The sequence below is a fragment of the Pezoporus flaviventris genome, unplaced genomic scaffold (genome assembly GCF_033815535.1).
Source record: "Pezoporus flaviventris isolate CSIRO_AGI_PZ_B2104156 unplaced genomic scaffold, CSIRO_AGI_Pfla_v1 ptg000078l, whole genome shotgun sequence".
Lineage (NCBI taxonomy): Eukaryota > Metazoa > Chordata > Aves > Psittaciformes > Psittacidae > Pezoporus > Pezoporus flaviventris.
In genome coordinates this window covers 7,747,167-7,766,951 of record NW_026892626.1, presented here as the reverse complement: position 1 = coordinate 7,766,951, position 19,785 = coordinate 7,747,167, and the positions used below count along the sequence as shown (strand labels likewise).

Genomic DNA, 19,785 nt, shown 5'->3' with positions numbered 1-19,785 from the left:
TGAGGTGTATGCACAGTCTCCCAACAGACTGTTGGAAATGGAAAGCTATTAACTAATGGTGACACTTACCAGAAGGACCATCCATAGTCCCATGAATGGGGTCGCCAGTCCTCTGGTCCAAGGCTGACTGTCACTTGGAAAACTTGAGTATACATCATGTGTGCCACCATCCCCAAGAGACCTGAGAAGCAGAGATGATATTAGGATTCTCTGTGCTAATGTTTTTTTTATAATTTGTGAGATAGCTGCTGCTGGAAGTGCTTTGAAAGCTCCAGAAGAGTCTTTGTTGTACTTTCATGCCTCCTATTCTACTGTGGAGGAGGGAGTTGCATGGGCAGAGGAAAGGTGTGACTGAAAGCTCATTATTTTACATCGTACTGAATTCTCAATAAGAGAAGAGTTAAAGAAAGAAAACCGTTGAAGAAAATGTTGCACAATTAGCATCACCACCAACCTTGCTGCTGCAAAACAGGAGTATGCCACCCACAGGTTATCTCACTTAGCCCATTGCAGACAGGCCTCAGGTAAGAGAATAACGAGACAGGCTTCTGTAGGCAATGCAAGATTGAATGTGTTAATGCCAAACAATGATATTTTATCTGAACAGCTGCCAAGATTTATAAATTTGAACACTTATAAAACACTTTGAAGTTACCCAGGGAAGTTCAGTGAACTCAGTGCTCCTGATGATGTGTGGTAAGAGGACACTCGAGGAATACTTTTGATGGTACAATGGTGATGATGCTTGCTTTTATATTTTGCTGATAACTACAGCTGGGTGAAGATTAGACACTCACCATGATGCTAAAGAACAGGGTTGCAGTTAAACCACAGGGTAGTCTGAGTTTTCCACTTAGCTGGCCAACATGGTTCTTCAGCTTAAGCAGAAAAAAACCTGCCTGAACTTTACATTTAGACATCTCTGAGAAGGTCAAACCCCACTTTTCAGGAAGTGGTGGCCAGGAGCAGCTCTGATGCTTGGAGATAGTTTTCTAACTACAATAATTGGGAGTGTGTCTGCTTTAGTACCTCGATAGTGCAGAATGATGCTCCCAGCTGAGCTCACAAAAAGCATGGGTTCAGGCAGTTAGCTACAGTAGGGCAGAGGCATCATATCCCAAATAGACCTTGGACCTACAGATGTCAAAAACCCCCTTGTGCTGTAACGACAGTTCAAGGCACTTAGAAGTACTGATGTTCTGCCATGGTGGGGTACAACGCAGTCCCATACGTTTCACTTTGCACCTTAACTGAAGTTGCCATTTACTATTGTCTCTGACCATCTACTTTTTTTCATAGTTGCCCTTCCTCTATGTGGAAGATCCTGGTTTTCCCTCCCCAGATCCAAATTTTGGTTCTTCTTTCCCCCTTACTTTCAGGGTCTAAAGCATTTCATTTGTCTCACAGACATGCTGATGATTCAGGGCAGTTCTGTGGGAGGAAAGATGGGGAATGTCATGTTTGTGTTGTGGGTATGTTAAGCAGGACCTTCAGCAAGATGAATGTTGTATTTGATACAGACAACTGCAGAGGCTGAACAAAGACATTTTATTACAAGAAGCTGTGGTGATTTGCTGCTTCATGTTGGTGTGACACACTGCGAAGTTAGGAGGTGGAAAGAGCAATTCACAAGAGAAGAAATATTTCAGCAGGGTGGGCGGCCTAATGGGAGCACAGCAAACTGGTACACACCTTGGTTTCTGGCTATATTTAATTTAAAGAGATCACTGGGAGCTTGCTGTACTTTTCAGTGGATTTTCTCCAGCTACAGTTATTGCATTGATCTTAAAGTTTGGGGTTTGCTGTTCCTATAACTACTGTCAGTCATTTTTCAACCTTAACAAAATATTACAGACTGCCCTGAGATATGTCATAGTCACTCAGAGCCATCAGGAAGTTTGACACAGGGAAGAGCTGATCTGTTCTGTTCATGCAAAACCTTAATGGGGTTTCAGCAATGTTCAAACCTTTTGCTGTGTGGGAGGCCAGGATGACAGTCCACTGATACAGCTGAGTAGGAGGTCATCAGCAGGTCTTGCTATATGTAACACAGGGACCACAGTGAAAACTTGGCATTCATTGCTTTACCTGCCTCAGGTGTGGAGGGTTGGGGGCAGACGTGTGCCTGGCTGTGCTGTCAGTGGCTTTATATCATGTATAAGATACAGCAAAACAATACAAGTCCTTCTTTCATTGTGCAGCTTCATGCACTTTTGGTTTGGTTTGTTCCTGATACCACCCACTGGTTTGGTCTATTTTAGATTTGCTTTGCCAAGTTCACCATGGGGATATCCTATAGTATTTTTCTAATGGTCACATTTTGGATAAAATGAAATGCCTATAACAGATCAACAAATGCTGTATTTACAAGATCAGCTCCTCCTCCAAAAGGCTGCAGAGGACAAAATGCCTGTATGCCCACCCACGAGGTCCAGGGCAACAGGTCCTGATAATATGATGTGCTGGAGTGATGGGAGGGCAGAAACACTGACCGCTTATTGCTGGCTTGAGATCATTGGACTTGCAGAACAGAGCTGTTCCTAGGTGTCTGTAATGGGAGAGCTTAAGGAACTAAATTTGGAAAATACAACATATTTGAAAGAATTTTCAGATATCTTTATCAAAAATATTATTTATACAATATATCACATTAATTAAAATGCTTTGTTATCAATATTACATGAGAGACATATATAAGGTTTTTAATTTGTATGAGGTTTAGAGGGATACCAAAATGATGATGTTTTGGGGTTCTATTAATGACTCATAAGAGGTAAAGAAAAAACAATAGGTGGCCACACTGTAAGCATAATTTTTCCTCACCTTTAGATATTGAGCTATGAGGATATGAAGATCCCATCACACTTTTAGGAGTAAATTCTAGCATTAATTTTACGAGAGGTCTGTTGCTCCAAGGCAAAGTCTTCTTTGTTACCTAATTTCTACTAAGCTATGTCATTATAAATATGCTAAGTTTAAATAAAGATGCTCTTCTTCTTTCCTCTGGTAACTCTGTCACTGAAAAGAACAGCTAGCATTCTTTTGGGGTTTTGGGCTTTTTTGCTTCTTTTTCTATCCTTTTTCTCTGTGAAATTTTGAAATTTGTATTTGGAACATCATGACAATGTACTTATAAAAAGGGAAGGATAAAAATAAAAATAGAAAGATGTGTAGGAAAGAAAACTTCATAATTCTTACAAAACTTTAAAACTGTGATTAATGGTAAAGAGAAAGAGAACAGCATGGAAACAATAGCTCGAATGCTGGAGAATTCCATACAGTTTGATATTGAAAATGGAACCAACTTTTTTAAAAATCCAGATTACATCCAAAGATCAAAAATATGCTTTGGCATTTTTTACCAGATTTTTTTTTTTTTTGTTTTTTTTTTTTTTGTTTTCTCAGCTCTACATCTGATCTAAATTTTATACCACTACCAGTATTTCACAATTTCAAGCTACCCCTGAAGATACAAACTCCTTTACAGAATGTACGCTGCCTGTTACAATCTCCTTCAGCTTGAAATACAGCAGAATAAAATGAACTTTTATTGCAGAAGTTCTTTCTGCCAGAGAAGTCCATATAGGAGTGCTCAGAAAAGCCAGCTGTGGCTGTTTGCCTGTATAAATCTGGGGAAGTGTTTTTTTTTGCCAGCAGAGACGTGAAGGGGCACTTGGTTACATGGTTAGATTTGATAACTTCTTTCAGAGAAGTGAATTCCTCAAGTTCATATGCTGAAAGGTTGCAAGTACAGAGGGAGCACGAAAATAGGCTGAAACAGTTGTTCCAAGAGATGTACATGTCCCCACATTACTATTGGGCTTGTTCCTATGTGTGATTATAGAACTCTTTTCATTCTCTATTCTCCCAATGAACAAAATGACTCCTTTCTTTGGTTTGAAGCATCAAACCTTTACCTACTTTCATGATTAACATGGAAAAAAGAAATTTTCAACATTATCTGTTTTTTCATTTTCTGTTGGATAATCAGTGTGATGATGCTGAAAAAGGAAGCTCAGACTTTGGCCATAATAATGCCTGTGCTGGCTGGGGGAAGGCTGCATTGCCATTGTGAAATCAGGAATACGTATTTTTGCTGACAAGAGGCAAATTTATCATGCAGTCCTTGTTGCAAAGTAACAAATAATTATAGTGAAAAATGCAGTAGCTGAATGGGGATGAGAGATTCTTGCAGCCCCTGGCTTCTATTCTGCCAAAGTCTTAGAGTTCTGTTTCATAGTGGCTCCTTGGGCAAAAGGGAAAGGGAAGGTTCATACCTGAAAGCACAGTGAAGACAGCAGCAAAGGCATTTAACTTGAGCCCATCTATCACACTGCTTGAATGAAAGAGCTCGAGGCACATAAGGCTGAATCCGACGACTAACAGCATGATGTATAACACCTCGGATACTACTGATAACCACAGGACACCTGTAATGCACAAGAGCAGCAACTGGTCACTTAGTTGGTAAATACTTGCAAGAGGTTAAAGTTTTTAAAAATTGATTATGAAATCAGGACTATCTAGGAGTAATTGTGTATTCAGAAAGTTTAAATTTAAAATAAACCACCACCCAAACTCTGAAAAATAGAAAAAGTGGTAAATGAAGATGTGAACTGCGGCAGGGTGGTAAAGATTACTGAAGAAAGAATAAGCTGTTGCCTAAGATCCCAGTTTGGCTAAAGAGCCTCTTTGGGTATATCTAGAATCTCTTGACTCCTCTAACTCAAAGCATAGGACACAGAATTTATTTTCCCTCCCTGTGTCGTGGATGAGCAAAATTTAATGGTGGTGATGGCATGTTAATACCTTACAGGATGTGGGCTGGTGGCAGGTGAACAGGCTTGGATACCTCTTTCTTCACGACACCATTCAAAGATAGTATTTTCAGTCCAAGTTTCAAGATACTTATCATAGTGTAGCATTGGGGCATGTTACTATAAACTGTTTAACAGAAACTGGTGTCCTGCAGAATGGCTGTTCTGACTTGGGGTGTTTGGATCCACTGCACAGGTCTCTGCTGTTGGGAGCAATAGAAAGACAGCCAGAAGAGAGGTAGGGTCGAGCCAGCTTTTTATAACTCGGCTGAAGAGCTGCAGATACAAAATTTGGACTGCCTTCTGTTTTCTCAGCCCCTACGTACAATCCCTTGGAGGAAGGGCAGAGTTGACGTGTCCTGTTTGTACTGCATGTTTGGCAAGACTTTGAGGTTGTGCACAGGTGAGTCTGGCAACATTTGGTAGTGTCTGGCTGAGACTGATTCATCCCCTGTAGGTGTCACATTTGGAAATTTGAGCACAAAGCCTCTAGCAGGATCTGCTGAGTCTTTTAAAGTCACCAAACCATGAATAAATTTGAGAGAATGGGAACAGATGATAATATCGAGTCCCTGACAAATTTCCGATCACTGTTTCAGCATGAGAATCTGCTAGAATTCTTCACTGCATTTGCTAACCTGATTGCTAGAGAATTCACCTGGAAACTATAAGCAGTGATGGAAAATTTCAGCCTAAGCAGTTGAAACATGGAAAGTTAAGCATCTGAAGACAATGGCTTATATTAGAAAGCGTTAGCTGTAACCATAGAGACTGCTACAGGCTTCACTTATATTAATACATTCTCTCGTCACTGTAAGAACATATGTGTGATAATGCCTATAGTTGAGCTTATCAAACCACATATGCAGTCTCACTTCTGTCAAATATTTGAGTGCCCTCTTAGTGACCAGATTGATCCCAGCTCTCATTTTTTCTGGGAACTCATCTCTATAATTGCATCTAATTAATACGTACTATTTGTTTTTGCCACTGAATCTGACCTTTTGAGGTTTTAAACAGTACTATAGAGACAGTAACAAATCAACCTTTTAATTTCTTACAGTGGCTGCATGCATTTTTATGGGTAATGTTGCATCAACAGCATACAGCTGTTTACCTCACAGTCAATTTGGTATCAGGGCAACTGGCACACTCTTCCAAAGAGAAGTAAAAGTGAGAAACAGTAAGGGTGTTGTTCTGTTCAGCAGGATTAAAAAGGGATTTTGCCTCATTTTATTACAAACAGAAGTTTCTATAACAAGGGAATGATGAAATGGTTTGAGTTGGAAAGAATTAGATCGTGTAAACCTGGCCTATAAACTGAGGCAGGAGAGAGGTCTAACTAATGATTTTTAATTCATAAATGTTTCAGCCCAAACTTGAAAGAGTAATATACAACATATCTGCCCAGATGTTTATTACCCTGTTTCAATTCTTGAGGGTACTCACTGCTGGTATCTACACACAAGAGCAGTGCTGTAGTAGTGACTGCAGCTCAAGACTGTGGTGTGGCTATGTCCTCTACTTCCTTGGGTGAACAAGTGGCTGAAGGGTCAGGCTCAAACAGTTGTAGTCAAGGGGTAACATCAGGCTGGTGGCCAGTCACTAGTGGTGCTCCACAGGCTCAATTTTAAGGTCAGTTCTCTTCAATGTTTCTATCAATGACCTGATCACAGGAGTTGAGTACACACCAAGACAGTTTGAGGGCTGATACTTACTTAGGAGGATACATTTAGTCCCTCGAGAGTAGACAGGCCTTAGAGAGAGATCTTGGTACATTTGAATGCTGAGAAATCAGCAACAATTTGAAATTTAACAAGGAAAAATGCTGGGTTCTGTCCTGGGACAGTGTCATCCTTGATGGATGTATAGATTGGGGAATGTGACACTGAAGTGCAACCCTCCAGAAAGGGATCTGTGGATTTGGTTGATGGCTTGGGGGTTCAGTTGATGTACATCAGCTGTATACAAGTTTTATCTGTTGCCCACCTATGAAACAGTGCTTGAAGCTGGATGCTGTAGACACAAGGGTAGTGTGCTTGAGAAATTACAGGAAGCTGAAGCACATGTCTCTAAGGAAGGTTCCAGGTTAACATGTCCAGAAGACAAGTGAGGGGATACTGCTAGAGGCAGCTTTATGCACCTTCAGAGTGATATACAAGGCAAGACAGAGAGAGCTTCACCTTCTCATCCTATAGAAGAGAAGCTGAAGTTCTTGCTGTCTACAGCTGCCTCACGGAAGGATATAGATAACAGAGTCAGACTCCTAGAGTTGAACAGGGTAGTATAAGACAAAATTTGGCCCTGATGAGCTGGATCTGATGGAGATACTTTCAGGAGGGGCTTGGACTCAAGTGTCCAGAGGCCTCTTCCACCCTAAACCATGTTTTAGGGGGCCCTGATTATATCTGGAAAGAATATGTCTAACTCTCTCTATCTCTGTCTTTCTCTGTGTCTAACTATGTACACTGAGTATCTGCTCTGTGACTTTTAAAAATACATTTAGTGTGGGGAAAGTAAGTCACACATGCCGTGCTTGCATGGTTATAAGTATGTCCTGTCCTAACTGCTTTGATTTTTAATTTTAATCTGAAATAATAACTCCCAGAAAGTGCAAGCTATATCTGGATTTTGCATCTTCCTGTGGCTGCCAGAAGCAGAACAGTTGATTCAGGTTATTAATTCAGGAGACAGTGTCTTTCTGTTCTGTGCTGATGGTGAAGTGATCTCCCACAGCTCTTCTCTCAACATGAGATTCATGAGGCAGTCACTTGGCATCACTTACTTCCACTTACAATCTCTTACAGCCTCCTGCCTGCAAAGTAGAGAGCTCCTTCTCTTGAGGAGACCTCAGTCATCCCAGGTGACAGGGAAGAAATTCTCCAGAGGATTTTTCTCTTTCTCTGTCTTCTCTGCTGTCACCTGTTCTGTCTGTCTTATTTCTAACCAGCCTGTGTCCCCTGCTCCAGTGATTTGTATGGCCTAACTTAGCTTTTGTGAAAAATTTTTCCTTCAGAAGAGTCACAACTTGGTTAATTTGGAGACTTCCAACTGGATGTCTTGTATCCAAGGGTCTGTATTCTTATAGATCACTGGCTTTCTCTCATTTTTTGGTCTTCGTCCCTTTTATGATTTTTTCCTTGCCTGTTCATCAAACTAACTGTTAGTTGTGCAGGGAAGGTGCTGCGGGTCACAGGTGGGGTTGTCCTGAAGCTGAACACCACAGAATGTGAAGCTATTCCTGGACGTAGAAGGGTCACCATCTTCAGGACAATATCTTTGTGGAGCAAAAGCACTGGAAGTCCAGGACCTGGGCTGAGCTGCTCTCCTGGAACTTCTGATGGCAAAGCTGGGCCTCACCGAAAAATTTCACATAAGTCAACTTACATTATAGGACTCCTACCTCAGAAGGAGTGATATCACCTTCATATCGTCTATCTCAAGACAGATTGCACTCTATGATCACTACCTTTGCCTAAAAGAATATATTGTCCTGCTGGAAGCACATTTTTTTTTGTCTATGCTTCAATGATTGTCCAGAGATTCTGATTTTGTAAGAAGATCAGTAAACTAGTAACGACACTACTAAACTTCATGTCTCTGAGCTATTGTTATTTCCCTAACAATGGACCAAGAAATTGTTTTCTCTATGGAGTTCATGGTGAAAAGCATCTGTACTACCTCCCTATAGACTTAGCCACTGCATCAGCACTGTTACATGTCAAGGAAATTAATTTTCCAGCAACCCCAAGCGAAATGAACATACTCTTCATTGTGAATGAAAAGATAACTGTTACCCATATGATTGCTGAAATTTTAGGAACTCAAGTACATCATGAACCATCTGACAAGATCAGTCCCTTGCATTTCTGTCAGACAGTGGAGGGCAGCATCAACATTTTGAAAGAAGATTCATAGATACTGAATGAATTTCTGCAAAGCTGGTGATCATGTTAAGTACAACTGCCAGAGACAACGTGGTAACAAAAGGATGTTTCATGTGAATGAAACAAACTGATATTTTTTTGACAGTGAGGTAAGGAAGCTTTACCTCAGCCTGCAATGACTCTCGGGGCTCAAAAGTTCTTCACAAAATGTAAATTTGTGTCAGGTCAGCCCTGATCACCAGGGAAGACACTGTGAGTGAACACGCTATTACCTCTCACCAAGGAGCGCTCTGAGTCAGGAATCCCCAGTGAGTTTCCTTTGAAATAGGAATTCTGAAAAAAGCCATAGAAATTCTGCTGAGAACTCAAGGCATCAGACCACATTTCAGTGAATTCGTGATTAAGGAACCCAACGAATGGTGTGGTTAATGACTTCCAGGAGTTTTGAGCTGATTTTGACTGGTTGGTATCCAACTTAAGTATAAATATGAAACTAGGATAACTGCTGTTGTTGTCATAGGTTATTCTGTCGTTATGCATCTGGACTTTTTCCTTTGGAGTAAGAAACATTAAGGAACCATTCACAGTATCTGGAGCAAAAATACATATCAAAGCATCAAGTGTTCTTTGTTTAAATCCACTGTGACTTTGTGTCACAAAAAGGCAACAGTTGCTGACTTCAACTTTTCTGAGAGAGAGAGCTCTTGTTAAACTGACCTCACGAATGTCGAGAAGTTACTGACATGCTCTTCTGTGCTTTTTCCCCATAACAGGCAAAGGTGATTCGTAGTTGTTTAGTGTAGCGTTATTAAAGCCATTCTCAGACTCATTAGCAATTTGGACTGAAATACAAAGAACTTAGATACCACCTAAATGGGATTATGTGCAGGATGATAAAGAAGCAGTTGCTGCTGTTTCTGGAACTACAAAGCTCCATAATTCCAATTACTGTTGAGCTTTTGAGATTAATACAGCTGACAAACCAGTTCTAGAGAGTTCAAAGACACATCTATGCCTCCTACATTCACATGCAGCCATAGAGTTTTATGCATACTTGTTGGCAAATCAAAAAAGTTGATTTTTGGTGCCAGCTCACTATGCTAACAGCTTCTGAAGCCAATATGTGAGGTTTTGTCTCCAGATGAAATAATGATATTGAAATCCCCTCCTGGCTGCTTCTCCATGCTGGTCAGGTCATGAAAATGACTGTCAAAGATCCAGTATTAGTACATGTTCTCAAGGCAACACTGAAGAGGTGGCCAACAGAGCAATTGCTGTTAGAGTTCAAAGCATTTTTAATCCATAAACATGAGCTTGTTTGCATGTAAAGGATCTCTTCTAGGAAAATATTGAAAATATTGCTGTTTCTGAAGGAGATTGCTGAGTCATTTTAGCGATGTTACATGCAGCATAGGCAGCAGGGGAGATGGGGGAGTTGTTACCCTTGTTCGTGTTACCACTAACTTATGCTCACTTGCCTTTGAGAACCTCGGGTCTGTACGTCCTGCTTTATGAATTTAACACTTGCATTGGAGATGGGAGAGAGAGTACCTGGGAATGAATCCTTCTCTTTATTTTTCGATGATGAAAGTCCTCTCTGTAAGCTACTGCATTAGACTTAAACAGTGTGAGGCGCCCAGAACTTAGTAACTGAAAAACTGGGGGCAGGCCCTTGCTGTCACCCTTCCTGGGAAAGGAAGTGAAAGGGAGCAGAGATGATTGCTGTGGAAAGAGTGACCCCAGAGGTCCTCTTGCACTTCTTTATTCCTTATCAAGATCTAATTCTCAGAAAGATGCTGACCATCCATAGTCCTTGGCACTGACACAGTGGTCCGCCACATGAGGGAAAAATCTGTTATTTCTTTAATGCTCAATTCCAGAGCTAGCAGTGTGATGCTGAGAGCACACTTGGCAGCCGCAAACATGTAGCAGGTGCTGGTTTCATAGACCTAATGGGTGTCTGGTTTTGCACTAATAATTTTTAAGGTGTTCTGTTTACCTAAGCAGAAAGGTATTTCCTCTGCATTTTTGGACGTGTCTGCTTTGTTCCTCCTGGTCTATATTGCCGTCCCTATGTTTCTTAACCCTGACTGCCACTGCTCTGATCTTCCATACTTACCCGCTATTTTGGAACTGACACCTGAATCTCGCTTTAATCTCTTCTGTTCAAGCTCAGTACAAGAGTGAAGAGAGAAGATAGGAAAACAATAAACAAATAGGTCCACACTGAGAAGTGTGTATGTTTTGGGGGAAAAGCATTAAAGTAAGCTTGAAAGAGCCATGTAAATCTCACACTTTTCTTCTGATGATTTCAGTCATTTGCTGCTCAGCTGCTCCAATATTGGGTATTGAAAGCTAGAAATATTGGAGAGATCAGTAAGAAGTGGTGAAAGGAATAAACACTGAGCATGCTGTTGTGGCTGGCATAGGGACTCAGCTCTGAGCAGTCAGCCCGTCAGTTGGTTAATGCAGTCTCATACCAGACTGTCTGCCTGCTCCTCTTGTGCTGCAGTGTAAAAAACCTGGTAGAAGTAGATCACAGATCTGTGAAAGACGTTTCATCAAAGCAAAGTAAGCTTCATAATCCTAAAAGCCATCAGAGATACCCAAAACTACCTGTTACTGTAAAATAAATGAGACAATCTGATAGATAAATAGACTGCAGTTTGCGAAACATAGAATCACAGAATAGTTAGGGTTGGAAAGGACCTTAAGATCATCTAGTTCCAACCCCCCTGCCATGGGCAGGGACACCTCATGCTGAACCATGTCACCCAAGGCTCTGACCAACCTGGACTTGAACACCACCAGGGATGGAGCATTCACAACTTCCCTGGGCAACCCATTCCAGTGCCTCACCACCCTCACAGTAAAGAACTTCTTCCTCATATCCAATCTAAACTTCCCCTCTTTAAGTTTTAACCCATTACCCCTTGTCCTATCACTACAGCCCCTAATGAAGAGTCCCTCCCCAGCATCCCTAAAGCCCCGCTTCAGATACTGGAGGGCTGCTATGAGGTCTCCACGCAGCCTTCTCTTCTCCAGGCTCAGCAGCCCCAACTTCCTCAGCCTATCTGCATACAGAAGGTGCTCCAGAGCCCTGATCATCCTCGTGGCCCTCCTCTGGACTTGTTCCAACAGTTCCATGTCCTTTTTATGCTGAAGACACCAGAACTGCACACAGTACTCCAAATGAGGCCTCACAAGAGCAGAGTAGAGGGGCAGGATCACCTCCTTCACCCTGCTGGTCACGCTCCTTTTGATGCAGCCCAGGATACGGTTGGCTTTCTGGGCTGCGAGTGCACACTGAAGCCGGCTCATGTTCATTTTCTCATCGACCAGCACCCCCAAGTCCTTCTCCACAGGGATGCTCTGAATCTCTTCTCTGCCCAACCTGTAGCTGTGCCTGGGATTGCTCCAACCCAGGTGTAGGACCTTGCACTTGGCATGGTTAAACTTCATAAGGTTGGCATCAGCCCACCTCACAAGCGTGTCAAGGTCCCTCTGGATGGCATTCCTTCCCTCCAGAGTATCAACTGAACCACACAATTTGCTGTCATCCACAAACTTGCTGAGGGTGCACTCAATCACACTGTCCATGACCGTATGATAAATACCTGAAACTGCTTAGGTGACAGGAGAAATGCCAGCTGTTTTGGTTTTGTTTAGCTTTAGCTCTTCATTAGTTTATTTATTTTGAAAGATGAGGTGGAGCTGTGAATCATAAAATGATTCTTTTCTACATGATGATGTGTTTTCTATGACTTTTTATGGTTCTGCCACTGAGCTTGGTTCTTAATTTAATCATATGTAGGGCACTGATTAGACTGTGGAACATCTTTGTGCTTATATTCTCTTTTTCCTGGTGTAGTAGTAGTATAGTGAGTAGAATAATATAGTGGAAAAGACTAAATCAGGACTATCTCATATGCTTTAATCAACATATTTGAATTAAATGCTTCCCTTTGAAGACCTACATTGCAGGGCTTGTAGTCCACCCTCAGCACTGGGCTTAGAAGTAAATTATGTTCAGGCCTTGTGGCTAGCATTGCTCACAGAACCAATGTTCTCCATGTCTCTGGCATCACCAGCATGGGAAGCACGACTGCTGCTTCCTTTTTCAGAATTTAGCTTGAATTCTGCTCTTGAGCATGGTTTTATCTTTGTATATCTATTTAGTTTTTAAAAATAATTTTAATGATTCTTAACAGATGTGTAAGAAAACACAGATAAAATGTTACTAACACTTTTTTTTTTCCTGTATATTTAATCATAACTCTCCTAATACAAGTGCCCAGGTACTTGTCTGCGTAGGTATGTATATACACTATTGCAGATATATCAAGAAAAATGCAAGCAGAATACAAAATATTCAAGAAGACAGTAGAATTGGACTACTGGACTGTCTTGGAAGGTGTATAGTTCTTGTGGAAGACACAGTTACATTTCTTTTCATTGGATGCAGGTCTCTGGTCCTTTTAGAAAATCTATCCTCTTTTTTTCCTCTCAGGAACAGCTATCCAGCTCACAAAAAAGGTTTGTTTTTTTAAGTCGGCTATTACAACTTTCATTTGTCTCTTTTCCAGCCTGAAATCTGTTCTGTGTTGTGCTTCTCATACAAAAAGTATCCCCAGTCTTTGACCATAACTCTCAAACTCTTCTTTCTATCTCTTTAAATTTTATCACAACTTTTCTGAGCTGGGGCTGGCAGGGGAGGGATGAGAGGTGCACACAGAGTGCTGCAGATGGGTACATCAGGAATATATGTGGTGGCATGGTGACTTTTTGTTTTGTTCTTTATTTCCTACAATGATGCTAATATTTCTTTTCGTCTTTTCTTAATCTCTACAGAGCAGTGAATTAATGTTTTCATAGAAGTGTCTGTCATCATTCCAAGAACTCTATCCTGAGGGGAAAAAGCTAATTCAGAACCCATCACTATATATGTAAAGGTAGGATTACTCTTCACGTTCACCACTTTGCGTTTATCAACATTGAATATTATCTCCCATTTTCTCTCAGTCACTCAGTGACTGAGAAAGATTTGTGGACAGTTAGATGCCTGTAGTATACCTAGTATCTTTACAGTTTTCAAGCTCCACTTGTCCTTTTATATGAACCTTTTTATTTCTTTTAATCAGCTCTTGTTTTTCTTGCATTCCCTTTTTCACAAGTTTTGGGTTTTTTAAACTTACATTGCTTCTGCAAGGATGCTGAATGTCTCTCTCTGTTAGCCACAGATACAAGGTATATCTTGCTAACATTTTGAATCAAGTTCACCAGGCCACTCAGGAATCTCAGGGATAAGAGTTACAAGTTTCCCAACTAATTTCTCCATGCTCATAAAGTTTGCCCAAATTTTAGCCCCTCCATCACACTGAGCACGACATTTTCTCAGTCTAAACATGGGGTTTTGAAGTCTGCTCCTACAGTTTTGTTTTCTGTACTTGTATCTTCTCTGACATCAAGCTTAACACTGATAGTGTAAGCTGTCCCAATGGGTGATCACTAATGTAATTCTGTATTTTTTATTTGGGCATTGAATTCATCCACAGGGATTGTGTTGCTCATAAATGACATTACTCTATTATTCTGATTCAGCTTTAGTACATGACATCTGCTTTGTCTTTCGGTGTCATCAGTACCAAGATGTTATTGTCCTACTAATTATCTTTCTCCCATCAAATTTCTGTTACACCTATTATGTCAGTATCTATTAAAATCAGGCATCTAGTTTTTCTTCTCATTAACTGCTGTTGTAGAGCTGGCTCAGGAGCATGCACATATTTGGCTCAGCTTTTTCTTTTTCTGTGCTGTGTTAAGGTGAGACTTTATTTATTTGCCATTTGCCATGTGCTGCTTTAGTTTTGCCAGCTACTTTTTAGACAATACAGAATTTTTATTGCTTCATCTCTACAGGATGCATAATCATGACCTGTGCTGAGGACATGCAGAAGGCATCTCCTGCCTCTGCCAGTACAGTTTCCAATTTAAAAAATCCCCTGTAACATTTTGGACTGTTAAATGCTCACTAGCAATGAGCATTTTCCTTCTTCAAGGTTTTGTCTTGTCTCGGTCTCCATGGTCTCTAAAAAGCTTTGTTTATTTTATGCATGTGAATTTCCCTACATATAGGTGGAGAGCACTGCAAGATAGGCAGCTGATGATGACCTCCTGCTTTGCCATTCATTATGGGTATTCCATAGATACCACAGCTGAGGCAAGTGATGTCCTACAGAGCACTGGAGTAACTTAGATCATATTGTACCGAACCAGTAAGGAGTTTATTCTGTGAATCCTCTCCTATGTTGGTGTGACCATCTCTAAATTTTGAGCCAAGACTGACCTTTGAGCCTATTCCTGAGACAACTTCCCAATAGGAAACCTCACGTCAGTTTGTGCTTGAGTCACAGCCACTGTTGAACCCATCCCAAAAACTCGAGGGCACCACAATTCCTACAAATCCTCACTCTTCCCCAGCAAAGTTCTTCCAGTGCAAATGCTGTTTCCAACTCTTTTCCACTGGATATATCCCAGCATTCACTTACACAGGATTTTGGCAGATCGTGATTCCTGTCTCTGTGTCACTGTGGTTGACAGCTGACATTTATGCATTTATAGAAGGGCGTTTGAATCCTCACACAGTCCTAGGCAGGGGGAGGAACAGACCTTTATATGTGTATAGCTGTGATGTTATGCTGGTCTGTGAAGTCATTTATCAGATCATTTGATGGGGCATACTGTTATCTTTTGCCTTTTATTGTGCTGCCACTGTTTCCAGACATAATATTTGGCCTTGGTTTCTTCCTTTGAATGTATCCTCCATGGCCTCTTGGAAGTCTTCTTGGGCACAGATTTGAAACAGTGGGAAAAGGGAACTAAAAGGTACATCAAAAGGTGTGATGGGAGGAGGAGAGTGGTGGACTGTGTCCCAGCCTCAGTGTTCTCATTGGGTACTAGAACAGGGAGCTTGTCAGAAAGATGCTTTTAGCAAGGTTTACAGCAGCCCAAAGGGAGAGGAGAGGCCACAAGCTGCATTCGAAACTAGACCAAGTAGCTGAAAACTGAGAGTACTTTTCAGCATAACAAGTAGGTTATCCTTTTCTTCTTTGGACAGGGTGGTCAGGCACTAGCACAGGTTGCCCAGAGAAGCTGTGGTATGCAGTGTTCAAGGCCAGGTTGGACAGGGATTTGAGCAACATGGCCTTGTGGAAGGTATCCCTTCCCATGGCAGAAGGGGGTGGAACTGGATGATCCTTTAGGTCCTTTCTGAGACAAACAATTCTGTGATTCAGCGATCCAAATATTCAACAGGAAGAAAACTTTGATTAAGTTTTGTGGAGAAGATCCCAGGAGCAATTCAGAACTGAAAGATCAGGTTCAGCCTACTGTGACAGTTTCCTTCCAAGTCATTTTGGAAGTACTTTCTATCTTACCACTCACAACTGTAATGAAAACTAGAAAATAGCACAGTTTTTGGGACCCAACAACATCTGCTCTGTGACAGCCCAGTAAAATTCCTGATGATGCCCAATGTAACCAGCTATTGACCCATCATCCTTTGTTGACAGTGAATGGCAACTGTCAGAAGAAATATTTGTGGACATAGAAATTTGGGGTTTTTTTAGTTGTTATGTACCATCACCAAGCTCATTTTGTTAAGCAAATTTGGCACTAACAACCACCAATAGCTAATAAATTCAATGTTAGGCTTACAGGGTTCTGACAGATTGCTGGCAGCTGCCTTAAATGCACGGAAGAGCTCTCCTAGTGTAGGTTGGAAGTGCTTATTTATACCACACTGTGGGTCTGTTTCCCCCAAATTTTGCTGTCTCCTTTTAGCAGATGTCATTGGTTCAAAGGGTATAATAACTGATCAGAGATGTATCCAGCTACACTAGAGATCAGCACATATGGATTAAAGATAGCTCAAGTATCACATTTTTACAGTAAGAAACCTTTTCATTTATGAATGCAAGATTTGTGGCAAGGATGTAGTAAGGCCTCACCATAGACGGTTTTATTTTACTTTGAGTTTTGGTGATTAGCTTTTCTATGCTAAGGAGGTTTTAAATATTATTCAGGCGTTTAATATAAACTTGCTGTTTATTTGTGTTTATTGATGTAGAAGAGACTGGCTGTACAGCTAGACTAAGTCTGTTCTTAGGCTTCATTTTAGCATGTCTTATAAATGGAAGATGATGTGCTGAGAAGTAGGCATAGGCTGCAACAGCTTAGAAGTTGATCAGACAGATGTTGTTTCTAGATCAGGGAAAACCAGCTCAGAAGAAAACCTTGGAGAGTCTGAGTGCTCAGTTGCAGTAGCAGAGCATGTATTCACAGAGACATTTTAGGTAGTCGAAACCATGAACAACAACTTTTCAGTAGTAAGTAATGCCAAGAATATATACAGAAACTGAATAAGCTGAAGTATCATTGTGAAGATGAATGCAGTCCAAAAATTCCCAGTTACACAATGGACTGTGGAAACCACAAATATGTTTGTATAACTGAACTCAAATTTTGCATTTTATCATCTCTCATTTACTTAGAAGAAGAATCAAGAATCTGTCCCAATGTTGTCACTGTGTGTAACTGAGTAGTTGACAAACCTCTGACCATTAAAGTCAATGCTAGTGAGGGGATCAAGGAATTAAAAGAGTGGGCAGTTTCTTCTAACTGGAAAAGAGCAGATTAATTAAAAAAGTTAAGGAATTCTACAGTGAATACAAGTCAGGCATCACTGACTCGCAATTTTCTCTTCAGATGTGGTGAAAGGATCTCTGGACAGTACAAGACTGATGGTGAAAAATTCAGATTAACTATGCTGCAGTGTCCAACTTGATCTACAGTTGTGGAATTTATCCTGGTTTTATGAGTCAGATGGTCAGCACTTTCCATCCCTGAAAGAGCATTCTCCTCTCTTTCTGTCAAAATGCCTTACAACTCCATGGAAAGACTTCAGAAATAGATATAATTTTCTTTATACCAGCACACAAAAAAAGTATTCATTCCTTAAAATGGAAAAATAGAAGAGTCTAGAAATACATACTGATGCCATGCAACAACTCTAAAAAAGTTGCTGACAGCATTTCACACAACTAAAAAAAATACTTAAAGTGAAGCACTAGATGCTGTTTTGGAAAGTGTGTGGGTGATGACACCAAGCATTATGCACCATAATGAACTTTCACAAAAAACGGATAAAGCACAAAAACATCCCATTGTCTTTCTAACAGACACATGGTGCTTGTTTTGGGTCTGTCTACCAAAAGCGTCATGCAGTGCCCGCTAGGCCTAGTACTGGGAAAGGCAGAGATCTACCATAACCCAGGTTTCCTTTTCAGTTCCTTTTACATCTTTATCAATGGACATCATATCTCCTCTCCCATGTCTCTCTTTTGGGCTGAAGAGTCTTAGTCTCGCCCTTTTACAGAACCTTCCAGGACTCTGATTATTCTTGCGTCCATTCTGTGAGCTGGACTAAAAAAGACAAAATACCACACTACATTTTATATAAAGGCAAAGTTTTCAGATGTATACAGTCCTCATGAGACAGAATACTCTCTGCTCTGTCCTCAAGTCCTTTGCTAATGCTTTCTAACAGGTAGTTTGTTTTCTGACTGCTGCCGAGTATTGAGCTAGTAGTTTCACAAGAATGGTTATGCCCCAAGGTCACATTTGTGTGTGTAAGATTTAACTCAGAGCCCATTAGTGGCAGTAATCCCAGGATTGTTCTTCACTTACGTGCATAATTTATTTAGGTTTATTTACAATGAATTTCACAGAGACTGTCTCTGTTACTACTTCTTGCACTGAAATACCCTACTGCTTTATTAATGGTAATTGCCCTTCTCTTTCAATTTGTCCAGCAGATCGGCAATTCAGACAAAGTACAACTGTTGCTTACACCACTTGCTGCCTCTCTGTCAGACCTGATGAAGGTACCGTATGCCCAAAAGGTTTTGTGGTTTTCTCAAATGATTTAACAAAATACACCACTTCTTTGTACAAACATGAATTTCCATCTGTCCTCTGGATTCTCCAGAAGCCCATTGTTAGTGTGAAGGACACTGAGAGGCTTGCGCACCTCTCCAGCTGCGGGCAAAGTGTTCTGTCTTGGGCAGGAACAGGATGAGCTCAGCTGCCTGGTTCATTAATTGAATTCTACCCATTTTTTTCCTTATAAATACTAATTTGAAATAAGGTTAAACTGCGATTGGGAATTTACAACTCCAATACCAGGGTAAAGATGATGTTAGCAGCTGTCTCTATGCCTTTGTATTTATATATATTTTTAAGGGTAAATCAAACAAACAAGCATCTAGGTGATGCCTTCTCACAAAAAGACTTTTGGTACTGTGACTGCAATTTTCTGACCATAAACGTCTTCATGGCCTGGGGAAACCATGTAGCATGTCCTTCCTCACTAGACGGAGAAGGGGAATGTCTGTATTATAATATAGATCTTTATTTTCTTAAAAATTACAGCTGAATGAAATTACATCAGAGAAATGACAGATCTGCATTTACTGAGTAAACAGCAGTGTTAAACCCTTAGCATTTGTTTCACCTGGCTGTATGTAATCTGGATGACAGGTATGTCCTTGTGTGCTTAGGAAGCAGTTTTCCCTGGCACTCAAGCAAAAGTAACAATACTGATACTATTTGTGAAATGGGAAGTCTCGACTGTTTTGTCTTACCTTTTTCAGAAGCCGGGGCAAGGTCGATAAAACTTCGACATTTTTCACCTTCAAAAGAAAAGGATTATTTTAGGACATAGAAGTGGATCGGTTTTGCTCTGCCTCCTCTTTCTGACTGGTGTTTCTGCCACCTGAGTCTCTATAGTACTACACAGAGAGCAGACGTCTACCTGTGCCTCCATCCTGGACCAAAGCCACAATGCTCGCAAGGCTGGACTCTCCCTAAGGATTACAGTTCCTTCACCGGGAGTATGAAATACAGTTAGTGAAGAAAAAAGTGCTCTCTGATAGTTGAACCCTGCTGGGTCAGCAATGCTCCTTCCCAAGGCTGGGAGCAGCGTTCACTCCAAATGGAGTGACACAGTGCAAAGCACTGCA

General features: G+C 40.9%; 1 protein-coding gene across 3 annotated transcripts in view; it reads right to left on the bottom strand.

Moving 5' to 3' along the window:
* Positions 1 to 19,785, bottom strand: part of GSG1L (GSG1 like) — a 56,706-nt gene that overhangs the window by 19,577 nt on the left and 17,344 nt on the right. For all 3 annotated transcript variants that reach the window (XM_061473209.1, XM_061473210.1, XM_061473208.1), the window contains exons 2-4: positions 19,408 to 19,455; positions 4,278 to 4,430; positions 70 to 181 (exon numbers count right to left, since the gene is read on the bottom strand). In XM_061473209.1, the coding sequence (XP_061329193.1) occupies positions 70 to 181; positions 4,278 to 4,430; positions 19,408 to 19,455 (313 nt within the window). The remainder of the gene's footprint in view (positions 1 to 69; positions 182 to 4,277; positions 4,431 to 19,407; positions 19,456 to 19,785) is intronic.